Below are 17,577 nucleotides of genomic sequence, written 5' to 3'. Positions count from 1 at the left end.
ACCTTACTATGACCCAGCACCTTGTCTCTTTCTCCCCCAGCTCCTCTGTTTCTTTGTGTCTCCCCAGCTCCCCTCTATGTGTCTCATGCCGCCCATATGTTTCATCCTTCAGCCCCCCGTTGTCTCATTTCCTTCCCCCAGCCCTCCATGTGTCTCATGGAGGCATGTTTCTCATTTCCCCTCTGCCCCCCATGTGTCTCATTCCCCCAGGCTCTGCCATGTGTCTCATTCCCCCAGGTACCCCATGCCTTTAATTTCCTTTCCTCCCTTTATGTGTCCCCCACCCCCAGCTTACCTCCCCTGTGTAGCCAGGCTGAGCTGCGGACCTGGGTAGAGGAGCTTCTGTTCCTCTACCTGTTCTGAGAGGAAGCAGTTCAGCACTCCCTGTGTGCACCTCCTTTCACACTGGGTAGAGGAACAGAAGCTCCTTCACCCCGGTCTGCGGCTCAGCCATGCTACATGCATAGACCAGCAGGAGGGTAGTGCTGTGTGCTAGCCTGCCAGTCGTGTGCCCCACTGACCAGTGTGCCCTAGGTCACAGTTATGGTAGAGCCGGACCTAGTGTCAGTCTGGATTAACATGGCCAGCCTTTATTAGTAGTGCCAGTCTGTGTTACAAGGACCAGCCTTTATTACTGGTGCCAGCCTGGATGACCAGGTCAAGTCTTCCTTTATTAGTGCCAGTCTGAGTTACCATGGCCATCCTTTATGACTAGTGCCAGTTTGGTTTACCAGGGACAGCCTTTATTACTAGTGCCAGTCTGGGTTATCATGACCATCCTTTATTAGTGCCAGTCTGGGATACCATGACTATCCTTTATTAGTGCCAGTCTGGGTTACCATTGCCATCCTTTATTAGTGCCAGTCTGGGTTACCATGACCATCCTTTATTAGTGCCAGTCTGGGATACCATGACTATCCTTTATTAGTGCCAGTCTGGGTTACCATTGCCATCCTTTATTAGTGCCAGTCTGGGTTACCATGACCATCCTTTATTAGTGCCAGATTGCCAGTCTGGGTTACCATTGCCATCCTTTATTAGTGCCAGTCTGGGTTACCATGACCATCCTTTATTAGTGCCAGATTGCCAGTCTGGGTTACCATTGCCATCCTTTATTAGTGCCAGTCTGGGTTACCATGACCATCCTTTATTAGTGCCAGTCTAGGTTACCATGGCCTTCCTTTATTAGTGCCAGTCTGGGTTACCATTGCCATCCTTTATTAGTGCCAGTCTGGGTTACCATGACCTTCCTTTATTAGTGCCAGTCTGGGTAACCATGACCTTCCTTTATTAGTCAGACTTGGTTAACCAGAGACCGTCTTTATTACTAGTGCCAGCCTGTATTTGTAGTGTTAATCCCAGTCTGTATTTCCAGTGCCATGCTGGAGTGCGATGTCAGTGCCAGGCTGGGTTTACCAGGCACTGTGTGACTCTGTGTGTGGCTGTGGGAGGGGGCTGTGTGAGCGGGTTCCCGAGGCTGTAGTTGCAGTCAGCATCCAACAGGTTGCAGGCTTCCCTGCATGGCCGCCCTGCCTCCCCTCCCTCCTCTCCCTCCCTGCACGCTCCCCCTCCCTCCCAGCCTGTGTCTCGGGCTCTCACGCACGGAGCTCCTCTCTCTGTCTCTCCTCCCTGTATGTCCGGGATAGGCGGCTCCCAACCCACAGGGCGCCTCAACTACCTACAGGGACCCAGGAGACATGCCCGGAGACTGAGGGCCGTGTGCTGTAAGTACCCTCTCACACCCTGCCAAGGGGGCAGAGTTGGCTAAGAACAGATCCAGAGAGGGTGTGGGGAGGAGGAGAAACTGGCAGGAGGGAGGAGAGGAACTAGTGAGTGACGGGGAGAGGAGCTGGCAGCCAGGGGAGAGAGGGCAGCGAGAATGGGGCAAGGAGCTGGGGAGAACTAGCAACTAGAGACATTGGCCAAGTGGACTAGGAGACTGGCTACAAAGTGACCTGGGAGAGACAGGACCCGCTAAGGACTATTGCTGACAGGGCGAGGAGACTTCAACACTGGCTACAAAGTGACAAGGAAGAGAGAGAAGGCGACATTTACTAACAGGGAGGGCAAGGGGACTGGATTCAAAGTAACCAGAGAGAGACAGATATTACTAACAGAGCAAGGACACTGGATACAAAGTAACCAGGGAGAGAATACTAAAAGCAAGGAGAGTGGAAATAAAGTAACCGGGGTTCCATTACTAAGAACTAGGACACTGGCTACAAAGTAACCAGTGAGAGAGCTGGGAGGGGGTAAGGGGGGGCTGGGTTCTGTGCCCTCTGTTATTGGGGTGTGCAGGTGCCCAGAGGTGGGGGATTAGCAAGGTGCCAGAGCCTGTTTACTTCCTTTCCCACCAGCAGCCCATCTGACACGCCAACTTGTTTATTTATACCCTCTGCTGCTGCAATGGAAGTTAGATCTTGGCAAGTGGAAGAGCATGAGTAAGAGCCAGTGACCAGCAATCTAACTGGGACTCTACAAATGTAGGTAAGGGACTGTCACTGGGTGGCAGACAGAGGTGACATAATGACACCAAGTACATGCAGACAGGACCAAGGCTGCCAGCTGTACAAATGTGAGAAAAATATGTATTTTCTGACCTAAATAACACGGCAGCACTTGCCCTGTCTCCTATCCTCTTTTATGTAACAGGGAATGAACTTACATTAGCCGTCTAGTTTAGGAGGAATGCAAGATAAGAATGTGGGATAGAACCTACTAGAGAAATAGTCCTAGAAGTAAAGCTGTTAGTGAATGTTATTTTATCCTGTCTATTATTTTTATATATTTTTTAAAAATCTTAATTTTTATGCATGCTTCCCAGTTATGATTTTAAAAGCACCAGCATATTTCATATAGTTCCATTACCTAGAACCCTGATTGGTTAACTCATCTCTGCAAGAGGTGCTGCAGCAGCTCAACCCTATTATTGGCAGGGGCACTTGGTTTTTCCAAGGGGGCCTAACACCATTAACAGTCTGTCAATGCTTGTCAACCATTTCTTCCACCCTCTGGGAAAAGCCCACTATTCATTCAACTCTGTTATTTTTGTTGTTGTTGTAATTATTCAAAAATTAATAAACTCCATTAGGTAATGTGTCCATAAAAATAATTTATTCTGTAAATGTGTCTCTTCTTAGCAGCAACTGAAAACTGTGTAGATTATAGGTGAATGCAGATACTGAATTCTTATATTTTTCTCGTCTTGAACTTTCTAATTATTGTAAATAGTTAACATGCTAACTATAGGAAAATAAATAGAGTTAAACGTTTCATGTGTGAAAATAAACATATATAAAGCTTTTAATCTCCCGGAGCCTCTGCAGTTTGATACAATTTAATTACTGCATTAATAAAGACCAGGCTGATTTTGACGTAAATAGATATTTTTCTCCCTCCATATTGACGGAGATACTCATTTCCTTTCTTGTCACAGTAGGGGTTGGGGGTGGGTCTGTTTCTACTTGTTGCACGTCATTAAGATATACGTGCATAATAGTGCTTTTCTTTTTTTTTTTTCTTCATTGTACTAATAGGTTTTCTGTTCTCATGTTTTCCTTGTTTATCGCCTTTTGACCATTCAACTCATTTTCTTCAACAATGTAGACTGGGTGATTCCAGAGAATCTGATTCTTGTCTGTTTGTTTCATAAGTGGGTGTGACATGTTGATGAACATTCAACAGGTCCATATCAAGAATAGTTTTTCCTAAATCTAGTCATTCTAACTGCATTTTGATTTAAACATGTTGAGGATCCAGTTAAAGAATTGCATTTGCAGAATATTATGGGGTGGATGGTAAATAATGGTTCTGACTCAGAAACGATTAGAATGCACTTGTGAAATAATACATGTAGAATGTATTTGTGTGTATGTATACATGTGTGTTTTATTTGTGTCGTACTGTTTACACTAATATTAAACACGTAGAATGGTAGTTTTGGGCCATGACACAAAATCAGATTTAATCAATGGATAGTAAGATACACAATCATACCATTGATACTTTCAATTTTATTTAACGCTTTCATTTACAGAAAAGTCAGGAAGATTGCGGTAGGTTCAGTTAACACGGGGTTTCATAGTCACTTGTAGCGTTGGATTCAAATGTTGAAACCTGATTGCAAGATACAAAGTAAAACTATTTTAAATGTTTTAACTATTGTACTGAACAGAAAAGCTACTAATATACTGCCATTGTAGTTGGCTAGCAAGGGAAATTGGATGTTGTTTTTTTTTTTTTTTAAACCTTTTTGATAGTGTACAGTACTAGAGATACTAATACTATAATATAGTGTTTTCAAACGATGGTTGTAATCTTTGGGATCCATTTTTTTCCCAAATTTCCAAAAACACATAATCTGAACGTGGAATTAACGCCACATTTTAAGATGAAGAATTTTGATAAAATTATTGTGGTTCTCTAGGCTATATCGTAGGGGAAAAAGCATTGTGCTCTTAATAGTATATGCATGAAAACATACAGACATACACTGCAGAATACGTTGGCACTATGTAAATACCCCCGCCCCCCAAAAAAAAAAAAATATATATATATACACACACACACACACACACACACACAAATATACTTAAATGTGTATGTAACACTCTATCTATATATGACATATGTGTGTCCGTGCCTGTCTCTGCATAGTATTCTTTAAACACATACTTGCATTCTGATTTATTAGACATATATTTTAAATGAGGACACAAAAAATCAAATGGAAGTTTAGAGCAGGTCATTGAGCCTTCCTTAGACATGACTTGGCAACATGTGCAATTGAGTTAATGGCAGGTTTTGTAATTCCATAATTCCATATACCCGTGCGCAACATGACAAATATAAATTTTCTCTTACAGACTACAGTCAGGATTTAGTTAGTTGCTCATTTGCATTGCAAATTTCTTATTAGAAATACCGCAAAATGTATATTTATTTCCGTTGATCACATCAGTATACTTTTTTAATAATTTTTTTTACAATGAAATAATATCTCACTTATTTGCATCATGAGATTAGCCAGAGTTTGAGAGAAAAAAAAAATATAATTACAGTATCTCGGCACTGGCTGTAAACCATTAACTATGCAATTCAGTGAAGTCTGGGCAAGCATTCTATTCCTGGCTCTCTGAATGGGTTAACATATAGAGCTTCCTGCAGTGACAGTTTAACCATTTTTGTTCCATCCAGGAGATTCAAGATATCTAACAAAAGGCCACATTCTGACTCATGTGAGTAGTTCATATCATGCCTCCTTTGGCTTCCTGTAAACCGTAACACAAACGCTTGAAATGAAAGCCAGTTTTAAGGTTTGCTCAAGTGCAATGTTAACAATCTAAGTTGGGATATTATCATTATTGTTACTGTGAATGCATGGCACTGAGCATCCTTTTAATAGTTCTTGAGTGTCACTGGTTTTACAACGTCTCTAATAAACATGCAATCAGAATTTTGATCATGGCCCAACTCTTATAATAACGTCCAATAAAATCACAAGTATATATTGAGGTGCCTGTTATTAGTTCAGCGAGCTTGTTTCACTGTAGGTATCACGGTTGGTTTACCTAAATGCAGATAATTAATACAGATTGAGTCATACACAACAGTGAGTGGAAACTATACAATATCAATACACTCAATTACTGTTCCGTATCACTGAAAAATGTGATTGATTATATTGGGGAGTGACAGTTCAACTTAAAATCGTATTAATGAGGCACCTGTCTGAGATTACCACTTTAAATGTGTAACATATCATAAACCCAGTCACTTGGCCATTAGCCATTAAGTGAAACAAAAATATAGCCCCAAAGGTTCTATAGCAATCAAAATCATGTTGATTTTTTGTATGCTGCCTAGCAGCAAGCCCTGTACCCACTGTTGAGTTGATTTGCATGTATCTCATGCTGTTAGAATGTAACAGGGTTTTTAGAATTGTATTTTTCTTTTCATAAACCTGTAGATAATTTTATTTTAGACAACATTTTCAGAATATGGTGTGTAATTTCTATTTTTTTCAGGTACAGTACCCAATGGAATCCAAAGATCTACTGAAAACCCCAAATGGATCACAGGGCGTGAGGACTGCACTTTACAGTGACAAAGCAGGGAATGTGATTGATTTCTTTGGAAGTTATAAGGGTGGAGCTAATGTAAATGTGTCTACTTCTTGCTCAACCCAACCTGCTTCCCTGTCAGATACAAGGCAACAGCAGCAACAAGAGCTGCCTGTAACTGGGGATTCAACAAATGGTTTGAGGAATGTGCCTCAGCCAGATCTATCCAAGGCAGTTTCTCTCTCAATGGGACTTTACATGGGGGAGGCAGAAGCAAAAGTAATGGGCAACGATCTTGTTATTTCTCAGCAGGGCCAGCTCGGTGCCCATGCAACAGAAAGTGATTTTAAGCTTTTGGAAGAGAGTCTTGCCAGCCTTCAAGCTAAATCGTCTGTTTCGGATAAGGCCCTGGATGGCCCAGGGGACAAGGGTGTTCTTACATCTGAATTATCTGTCCAACCAAGACCTTCCACGCAAGGCCAAGCAGGCAGTATTGGGAATAACACCACCAACTTGTTTCACAAAGACCAAAGCACCTTTGACCTTTTACAGGACCTTGACCTACCCCCTGACTCACCCAAGGATATTAAGGGCAGTCCTTGGGGACTGGACCCTATCTTTGATGAGGAAGATGCAGCAGACTTGCTGTCTCCTCTTGCCACTGATGACCCATTTCTTTTGAGGTCTGGAATAGCAAATGAGGAATGCAAACCTGTCCTGTTGCAGGACTGTATGCCTAAAGTGGGTAACCGCACGGGCGATATGCAACTTCCCAGCACAGACCTTCTCATTTCTCAAGTGAAGACTGAAAAAGAGGACTATATAGAGCTGTGCACACCAGGGGTTGTGAAACAGGAAAAGTTTGGTTCTGCTTACTGTGGAGGTCGTTTTGGTGGACCTGGCATATATGGCAACAAAACATCTGCCATCTCTGTCCATGGCGTCAGCACATCAGGAGGGCAAATGTACCACTATGACTTGAACACCTCCTCTCTTTCTCAGCATCAGCAAGATCAGAAACCCATCTTTAACTTGGGCCCAAGTCTGTCTACCATTTCTGAAACTTGGAATAGGTGCCATGGATCCACAGACGACAACATTACCTCCCCAGGGAATGTAAACTATCCGGGCAGACCTGTGTTTTCAAATGGTTTTTCCAGGTAAGGAATTAAATTTTTTATTGGTAGATTGTATGTTTCTTTACCAGCAGTGGTCTACAAAACAAAACAATGTTTTGTATTTAAGTATTCACAATTCTTCGTTGTGCTTGCTGTTGTTTATTTTGTATTATTTTATTGCTGGTTATAGCTGCACACATCAAACATGCTCTACTTGGAAACCATTGCACACCCTCAAGTCAAGTTCTTTGCTTCCAGAATACTTGTAAAAAGTTGCTCATTTCTGTGTAATCCACATAATAGTCATGTTTGCTTGTGTGCAATGATTTATTGGTGTGCCACAGTTCCAGATGAAGTTACTCTAGCAATATGTTCTCCTTAATTCCCTTATTATAAACCACTCCTCTGATGTATAAGTTGCATGATTATTTGCAAACTGGCAGTAGTTTTACATACTTTATTATATGCTGTCATACTGTCGAGGCTTGTGATCAAGTTCTGCGTGTGCTATAAGGCTTTCACAGATAATTATATTTTTGGTCCATTTTCTTAGGTCACGAGGCATAACCTATATCGAATCCTATATTGCGCGCACACACAAGTTTCCATAAACTCCATCAAATTTCCATAGTTTACCATGGGTAATCACGGAAACTACTGAGAGTAAAACAGCAAAGTTTGTGTAAGAATAATAGCATCATTGATACAATCCCTGTATGGCTATTAACTTTCATTTCCTTCTACAAAAAAAAAAAAAATATATATATATATATATATTTTTTTTTTTTGTTTGTATTATTTATTTATTTTTTTACCATGGGCACCTAGCCCTGTCTTCATTATTATTTCTCATTGTAAAATCCACATCTGGCCGATTGGACCACATGGGAATCAAGGGTGTGTGAAATGTGAAACATTTCTTCTGTGTAAAGGGCTAAATAAGTTTTATTATATAAGAATATTTATTTCAAAATGAAGGAAAAAAATAAATGGAAAACAAAGTATTGCGTACCGCAGCATCATTAGCGCCGAACGGGTTAAGTTTTACAAAGTGAGTCTTTACCTGGTAAACTTCCAATGTAATGTTCTGAGTAACAAATTGATGTTGTTGCTTGGTTTAATTTCAAAATTGGTTAATATTACACAGGGGAGATTGCATATAAAATGTGTGCCAGGCTGTTTGTTTTACTCTGCTGTTTCTTTTATGAGGACTTGGCAGAATAGTTTTAGTACATTGACTATGCACTTTGCTAAAATAAACCTGAGATGTTTGTAAGCAACCTGACCTTTCGCCTTTTTATTTTTTTCATTTAATTTTTTTAATAAAGCCAAAATATAATTTTACATGTCTAATAGACTTTGACACTATCTTTTTAATTTTTTGCCTTCTTTTTGTAAACCTTTTGTACTTTTATAGAAAAGTTGATTTCATAGTATTAGATACCTCATGTTGAAGTAAATTGTGACATGTGACCATGGGATCCTGTTTTGGGGATTCATTGTTGTTACTGAAAGGGATCGTGTTTTTTGTTCCTTTTAGAGTTTGTTAAATGAGGATCAGGAACAGGGCCGGCGCGTCCATAAGGCGGCACAGGCGGCCGCCTTAGGGCGCCAGAGGAGGGGGGCGCAAAAATCCGAATCTCCTGCCTCTGGCTGGAGACTCGGATTTGTAATCTCACCTCTCTCCCTGCAGCCAGCACACATCAGGAGCCTGGCAGTGAAGTCAGCCGTCCTCCTCTGATGATGTCAGAAGGGGGCGGGACTTCTACTGCTCCCAGACTCCCCAGCGGTCCTGACTGCAGCTCCAGCCTCCCAGCCGACCCTCAGTTGTAAGGTTCTCCCTCTCTGGCCCAAGGTAAGCTTCTGGGAGGAGAAGGGGGTGGGGAAGAAGCATTTTTATTTGTATTTTTTTTTAAATCAAAACGTTTATTTTTTCAGCCCCTTTCTACAGCCCCTGCCCCCACCATACTCCCCCTGCCCCCACCATACTCCCCCTGCCCCCACTATACTATCCCTGCCCCCACTATACTATCCCTGCCCCCACCATACTATCCCTGCCCCCACTATACTATCCCTGCCCCCACTATACTATCCCTGCCCCCACTATACGGCCCCTGCCCCCACCATACGGCCCCTGCCCCCACCATACGGCCCCTGCCCCCACCATACTCCCCCTGCCCCCACCATACTCCCCCTGCCCCCACCATACTCCCCCTGCCCCCACCATACTCCCCCTGCCCCCACCATACTCCCCCTGCCCCCACCATACTCCCCCTGCCCCCACCATACTCCCCCTGCCCCCACCATACTGCCCCTGCCCCCACCATACTGCCCCTGCCCCCACCATACTCCCCCTGCCCCCACCATACTCCCCCTGCCCCCCACTATACTGCCCCTGCCCCCCACTATACTGCCCCTGCCCCCACTATACTGCCCCTGCCCCCACCATACTCCCCCTGCCCCCACCATACTCCCCCTGCCCCCACTTTACGGCCCCTGCCCCCACTATACGGCCCCTGCCCCCACCATACTCCCCTGCCACCTCTATAGCCCCTGCCCCCACCATACTCCCCTGCCACCTCTATAGCCCCTGCCCCCACCATACTCCCCCTGCCCCCACCATACTACCCCTGCCCCCTTTACAGCCACTCTATAGCCCCTGCCCCACCATAGTGCCCCTGCCCCCTCTACTGCCCCATTTGCCCCTCTACAGCACTTCTATTTCCCTCTATAGCCCCTGCCCCACCATACTGCCCCCTTTACAACCCCTGCCCCACTATAATACCCCTGCTCCACCATACTGCCCCTGCCCCCACCATACTTCCCCTGCCCCCACCATACTCCCCCTGCCCCCACCATACTCCCCCTGCCCCCACCATACTACCCCTGCCCCCTTTACAGACACTCTATAGCCCCTGCCCCACCATAGTGCCCCTGCCCCTCTTCTGCCCCATTTGCCCTCTACAGCACTTATATTTCCCTCTATAGCCCCTGCCCCCACCATACTGCCCCCTTTACAGCCCCTGCCCCACTATACTACCCCTGCCCCCACTATAGTCCCCCTGCTCCACCATACTGCCCCTGCCCCCACTATAGTCCCCCTGCTCCACCATACTGCCCCTGCCCCCACCATACTGCCCCTGCCCCCACCATACTCCCCCTGCCCCCACCATACTCCCCCTGCCCCCACCATACTACCCCTGCCACCTCTATAGCCCCTGTCCCCACCATACTGCCCCTGCCCCCTCTACAGCCCATCTACAGCCTCTGCCCCACCATACTACCCCTGCCCCTTAACAGCCCCTCTATAGCCCCTGCCCCACCATACTACCCCTGCCCCTTAACAGCCCCTCTATAGCCCCTGCCCCACCATACTACCCCTGCCCCTTAACAGCCCCTCTATAGCCTCTGTCCCCACTCTACTGCCCCATGTGCCCCTCTCCAGCACTTCTATTTCCCTCTATAGACCCTGCCCCACCATACTGCCCATGTCCCCTCTACGTCCCTCTATAGCCCCTGCCCCACCATACTGCCCCATGTGCCCCTCTACAGCACCTCTATAGCCCCTGCCCCCACCATACTGACCCTGTCCTCCTCTACTGCCCCCTGTGCCACTCTACAGCTCCTCTATTTCCCTCTACAGCCCCTCTTTCCCTCTAAAGCCTCTGCCCCACCATACTGCCCATGTGCCCCCTATACAGCCCATGCCCCCCTCTACAGCCCCTGTCCCCACTATACTGCCCATGCCCCCCTCTATTGCTTTTGTGCCCCCCTCTTTATCCCGTGTGCCTCCTCTATTTCCCTCTACTGCCTCTGCCCCCCTTTCACATGCGTCTACTGCCCCTGCCCCCCCTCTACTTCCCATTTACCCCCTACCATACTGTCCCTGTGACACCACTTTATTGCCACAGTGTCCCTCGTTACAGCCTGTGCCCACACCATACTGCCCCTGTGTCCCCCTCTACTGCCCCTGTTTCCCACCATACTGCCCGTTTCCAACCACATTGCCCCTTTGCTCCTTTGCTCCCACCACAGCCCCTATACTCCCTTCTACAGCCTCTAACTCCCTTACTTCACATCCCTTCCACCCCATAACTCCAGTACAGCCCCTATTCCCTTACTACAGTCCTTACCCCCCACTACAGCCCCTCTCCCCCAATTGCTGCCCATATCCCCCACACTACAGCCCCTGTTCCCACTTGCAGCCATCAACCTACTTCAGTCCCTAACCCCCTACTACAGCCCCAATTCCCCACTACATTTCCTAAGCCCCCAATTACAGCCCCTAACTCTCAACTACAGCCCCTGTCCCCCTACTACAGCCCCTAACCCCACTAAATCTCACTACCACCCCCCCCCCCCAAGATTAGGTTCTGGATCTGCCCCTGCTCTGTATACCTGTCTGCATGTCTCTGTATGACTGTCTGTCTGTGTATGAAAGTGTATGTATGTCTGTGTCTGTATGTCTCTATGACTCTATGACTGTGTCCGTGTGTTTCTGAATGTCACTGTATGCCTGTGTCTGTATGTCTCTGTATGACCGTATCCATATGTCTCTGTATGCCTTGTTCTGTATATCTTTGTGTGACTGTCTGTGTATATATGTCCCTGCATGCCTGTATGTATCTGTATGCCTTGTTCTGTATGCCTGCATCTTCATGTCTCTGTATGTCTGTGTTTGTATAAATGTGTCTTTATTTATCTATATGCCAGTGTCTGCATGTCTCTGTGTGTGTCTGTATGACTGTATGTCTGTGTACCTCAGAAAAGGGCTGTGGAAAAGAAAGACACACAAAGGGGCTGGGGGGAAAGGAGATACACATGGGGGTTGTAAGAGACATACAAGGGGGTGTAAGACACACTAAAGGGGGGTACAATACACTACATGGGGATTTCAAAAGGCTGGATATGAGACACCGCTAAAGGGGGGGGGGGGCGGCAAAATTCATCTTCGCCTGTGTAGCCAAAAATCCTTGCACCGGCCCTGATCAGGAACCTCTGGTAGCAGGGACTACATTTAATTTAGGACTTCCTTTTTGTATTATCAATCTTTAATCTCCCTGTGCATTGAAGACTACAGAAATAATATTTATTTTATTAATTACTGACATTTATGAAGTGCCACATTGTAAGATAGAGGGAAAAAAACTGTACAATATACACAGACCAATACAAATGGTATAGAGGGCCTTGCCCATGAGCTGAGATCTAGCCATTAAAGCTTTTTTATACAAAGTGACTAGTTAGAGAGCCCATGAGCTTACAATCTAAAGATTTAAGTACTAGACAATGAAAATGACAGTAACTGTGTAGCAGTGCTACATGTACATATATGTAAGAGGTTCAGAGCACAATGATGGCAATTTATCCAAGTGTTGAGTACTGCAAAGTGGTGGAAAGGTGTTAAAGTGGAGGATTCACAAATTCAATGTCAGTTTTTTAGAACGTAACACTTCCTCCACTGGGTAAACGATCTGATAGGTTTAATAACAGACCTGTCATTCTTGATACTGGCCCAAAGTTTAACGTGTTGCTTATGATTTAAATGGTAATGAAATTATATGGTAAATAATATTATATTTATATGACAATTAAACATTGAATGGACCATCTTTCTTTAACTACAATTTCTTAAAATTTTGTTGCATCTGTTTGCAGGTCTCCATTTTGTTTGTGTGTAGCATGGGCTGTTAAAAATTAAACAGAGAACTGTGTGTTGTTTTTTATGGCTTTACTTATCTTCTGTCCAGACAATCTACTGTCTGGTTTTACAGTTATTCACCTTGGTATGCGAATGAACAGGTAACAGGCAGGTAATGATGTCTAAGCTGCTTTTTGTTTGTTTTTTTGGTCTGTTTAAAACATGCTTTTAAATGGAGAAAAGTTTTCTAGTTGCAGGACCAGTCATCGAGAAATAAAACTTTATCACAGAAGACATCTGTTGTATTAGACCACGTGGTAAAAACAACATACATTACTGAAATTGTACCTACATTATATACAGCCACACATCACCATCGTATGACACTTCCAGTGCGTATCCACCTAATATCCACATCACATGCAGCACCCGCTGGTCCAGTATGTATCATATGGCTGCTACTCCTTCATAGCGCTCTGCAGCCACCACTCATTCACATGTAGTACTTTTCCTCCAGTGCCTCCTACCCAATTATTCTATATACAACTCTCATAAAATTGTACCCCCAGCATATATAGCATCCACCCTTCTCGCACCTATTTCAGATCTAATCATGCATGGATGTCACATGTACAGTAACCATGCATGTCTTCTGTTAAATGCACTGATGTAAGCACCACACACAAATTATATAGCTATAACCAGGAGTTAAGAAAGGTATTCTGTAATTAGAATCCTAGAGAAGAGGTAGACGTAAGAGATTGGATATTTATATTTTGTCTTTGCACCTTTACTTTGCATTTGGCAGCAGAATTGGGCAGAGCTAACTCTGCACAGGCATCACAATGTGAGCACCAGAAAACCGTTTTAAAATACAGAGCCGAAGATGTGTTAACCTGGATTTTTTTCTATCCTAGACTGAAAACCATACATAATTTATAGAACCATATCATTGATTTAAAGGGGACCTGTCACTTCTCTGAACGTTGCACTATTTAGTAAAGCATTAACAATCACTTATAACTTGTTTTAACCTTTTACATGAGATGCCCTGTTTTCTTTTAAATTTATGGTAAAGATTTCGGATATTGCGTCACAATCCAGTTCAGACAAGCCACAGCCAAGGCAAACACTGACAGACCAAACTGAGAGGAGGAATTTAAACATTGTTTAATTCTCCCCTTTTCTGATTGCTTTTTCCATGCTGACTTCAAGGTACAAAACACAGAGCTTATACAGAGACTGATGGGGAGCCAAAATGGAGGCGCCCATTTGCAGAATGTAAAGGTGTGGATTTTTATATTTAATTTTATTTTTCACACCTCACAAATACATATTTGCTAAGTGTATGAATAAATACACAGAAGTGACAGTTCCATTTTAATATGTCTTGAAATCCCTTAAAGGGACACTGTAGGTAATATAACAATTTCAACTTCTTGACCTTGTTATTGAGCCTGAAGCCCCGCGATGTCCTTAATGGAGGTGTGGCTATGTCAGAGATTACACACTGCACTATAGTCATACCAAGTCATATCAGTATTGGGCATTGTCATAGGTTGAAAGTTGTCAGGTAACACTCTCATGAATCACAGCCTCTTATTGCTACTCAGGCTAATGCTTTGTCATTAGCCCGAGCATCACAGAATGGATGTTCTGCTGGAACTGTCAATAAATTGGTAATGTTCTAACACTGAATGGAAGGATAGCACTAGGAGACTCCAGGCCTTATAACTGCTTTGAGATGTAGCAGTAACAGTACCTATAGTGTCACTTTAAATATGCAGTTTCCTGAAATTGTGTTGCCCTTCATTGTAACCACTTCCTGCAAGAACAGAAAAAATGATTTTCCAGATAAGATGCAAACATATGTTGTGATTATGTGCTGTATTCCAAATGAAGACTTTTCTACCAAATGTGTTCTGCACAGATTTAGATTGTCATTAGGTGAGATGTAAAGCCATCATTTTGGTTTGGGAAAAGAAACACAGGGAAAATAACTTCACTGCTTTCAGTGTTACAAATCTGGAAAAGCTAAAGGTTTCACTCCTCTTTTAGGTTATTTACAAGCCTAGTGGAAATTTACAGTACTGATCGCTAGATTTGGCAAAGTCTGTGCTGCTGTTGAGAGTAACATTCCAAGACTCTCGTTCATAAAGGCCTTCTCTCATTAATGTTTTATGAAGCATTTGCTTTCACATAGGTGGAAACTTAAGATTGTTTGTTTGTCGTACATTGCCTGTTACATTGTTTTATAGATCTCTCTCAGTCCTGAGAACACTTTCTTGGTGAAAATCAAGGTTTTTATTGAAGCAGCCACCTAGATCTAGAGTTCATAATGTAAAAAGCTCTTTTTAAAGTAACCCTTTCACACAATTAAAAGCAAGTCTCTCCTTTTTAGATGTGGTGTGAACGTGTTTGCAATCAATGTAGTTACTATATATACATACATACATACATACAGCTGGTCCTCGTTTTGCGACCTACCTGTTTTATGACGACTCGCACTTACGACCAGCTCTCTCGCGGGGTGGTAAGTGCGAGCCATCGTGGGAATTAGAGGGATTCCCTGATCTGCTGCGTTCCTCTATTTTCAGGGACATTCCCCCAAACATAGATGAACGCAACAGAGCAGGGAATGCTTTTAACCTATGTTTAGGGAAATTTCCCTCTGTTCGGGGAAATGTCTCTGAACACAGACATGCACACCAGAGCAGGAAATCCCTTAAATCTATGTTCGGGAAAATTTGCCCGAACGTGGATTAGAGGGATTCCCTGCTCTGGTGCATTCGTCTATGTTAGGAACGGAAACCCGGTCGGTAAGTGAGGAGAACCTGTATACACATTTTCTTTATATGAAAAGTTTTGTTCTAAAAGAATGGGGCAAAAATGTAAATGGATAGAAGTCGCCAGTAGAATGTGTCTGCTGGTTCCTCTGGTTTCAGCGGTGATTGCCCTTATTTCAGTACTTTTATATCACTTTTTAGACTTTGATAAATCTCCCCCTATGTGGCAGAAATAATATAGATCGATTTCAGTTCTTACTTGTAGCTCAGAGTGCAATTTCTGACCATGCCACTAGGTCTTGTATAGCTAGAATGAAGCACACTTTTGCAAATCTGCATCACTCTTGTAGTAGCCAACTAAAACAAAGCATGTTCTTTCCTTTAGTAACAGATTCACCACCCCAGAAGGTTAACGCTAGATGAACACAAGATATAGATCGCAGTCCTTTTTTCCATTGCAAACCTTTATTATAAACGATCCAACAGGGGTTTTAGCACAGATTGTTAATCCTCCAAAACCAGGACTGAGGACATCAATATGCTAGTTTAGGTTATTATTTCCTAAATGTTTTATTTGATCTCCTCTCACTGCAAGACATATACAGAAAATTGTTAATATGAGATGTATTGTGTCAAATTCTGTTTTATCACTTCCTTGAGTATATATAATTTACAGCAGTGTGACAATGTCTGGATCGATTGATACATTGTTTTTGTGCTCCAGATAAGAGAGCTAATCTCCAGCACCAAGCAAGACAGTCAGGAATGATGTGCAAATTACCAGCATCCTGTCATAATTCATCCACTTACCTGCTACGCTTTTGATTATGTTCCTACCCCGGCTAGACTGAAATCACACATTGATTATCAAAGTCATCTTTGTTTTAGTAAACTATGTGCGTCATGACCGATAAATATAGATGTAAATCATAAACTGTCGATTATGACAGAGGTTTTTCCAGAAATGCATAGATTTTATATTTATTTTGGTTTTGCAAATAAAGCATAATTATCAACAAGCATGTTCTATTGACCTACTTTTGTCATATTATTGATTACTGACGTGATAAAATGAATCCTTTACATATAAGATGCTGTGATTATCTTGTGTAAAAGGCGATAAGAAATGAAATGGGATATCTGTATTTCCTGTGATGCAATCCAAATAACTGTCTCATTGTTTCTGATGCCCATGAATGGGTGACATTGTTGATTTATATGTATTTTGCATGCGTTTGGTTTAACTGGTTTCCTGGAGAGTATTTATTAAAACAATGTTTATCAAGCCTGTGGCCCACGCAATTCTGAGAATATAATCTGTAGTTTGTACTTCGTAATCATTAATAATAATAATTGAATTGTCACTTATTAATGAGCACTTTCCATAAACTTGTTTGATCCAGTGTTCGGGTTTAGTTACCTGGTTTCCCGCATCTGGGGACACCAAGAACTGTTCGGGGGCAGCACAGCACGAATTCATCATAAGACAAGCTCTCGCTGGGTAGCAGGCACTCAGACCATACAGAAGATATTCCAGCAGCCCTCTCTGCATGGTTCTATATGTTGTGGCCAGCTGGGAGGCTGTCAATCAGCCTAGTATGCTTGATGCCATGCTGGCACACCCCTTCAGTGGGCAGACATTGCCTATTCCCCCGCGGGCCCACCCATTATGGAAGTCCAGAGTAAGGCAAGTTGTGTCCCTTTCGACACACCCTGTAAAGGCATGCTCACCCATCAATATTTCCATATCTCATAATGTTGGGAGGTATGCAGTGTACATACTGCAGTATTATTAGTAGCTGGTGAGTTCTTAAGAGGGAAATTCCACGTGGTGTCCCTAACCACCACTCACCTAGGCAAACTTGTTGAAAAATATTGAGTCACTTTCCCTTTCTTGGGACCCTTAGCCAATTCATCTCAATGGCTATCAGTTTGGGAGGGTATATCAAGATGCTTAGGAAGTGGTCCAA

At 43.5% G+C, this 17,577-nt stretch overlaps 1 protein-coding gene across 3 annotated transcripts in view; it reads left to right on the top strand.

The window, feature by feature from the left end:
* Window positions 1-1,578: 1,578 nt before the first annotated feature.
* Window positions 1,579-17,577, top strand: part of NR3C1 (nuclear receptor subfamily 3 group C member 1) — a 231,607-nt gene continuing 215,608 nt past the window's right edge. The window contains exons 1-2 of one of the 3 annotated variants that reach the window (XM_063447391.1): window positions 1,579-1,724; window positions 6,027-7,222. In XM_063447391.1, coding sequence (XP_063303461.1) covers window positions 6,039-7,222 — 1,184 coding nt within the window. In that variant the 5' untranslated portion in view covers window positions 1,579-1,724; window positions 6,027-6,038. Of the gene's footprint in view, window positions 1,725-1,812; window positions 2,488-6,026; window positions 7,223-17,577 lie in introns of those variants that run through there. The other 2 variants (XM_063447393.1, XM_063447392.1) reach the window with 2 other exon arrangements.

This window comes from Pelobates fuscus, chromosome 3 (assembly GCF_036172605.1).
Source record: "Pelobates fuscus isolate aPelFus1 chromosome 3, aPelFus1.pri, whole genome shotgun sequence".
Lineage (NCBI taxonomy): Eukaryota > Metazoa > Chordata > Amphibia > Anura > Pelobatidae > Pelobates > Pelobates fuscus.
Note: the sequence above shows the minus strand (reverse complement) of the source record. Positions and strands in the feature narration are given on the sequence as shown.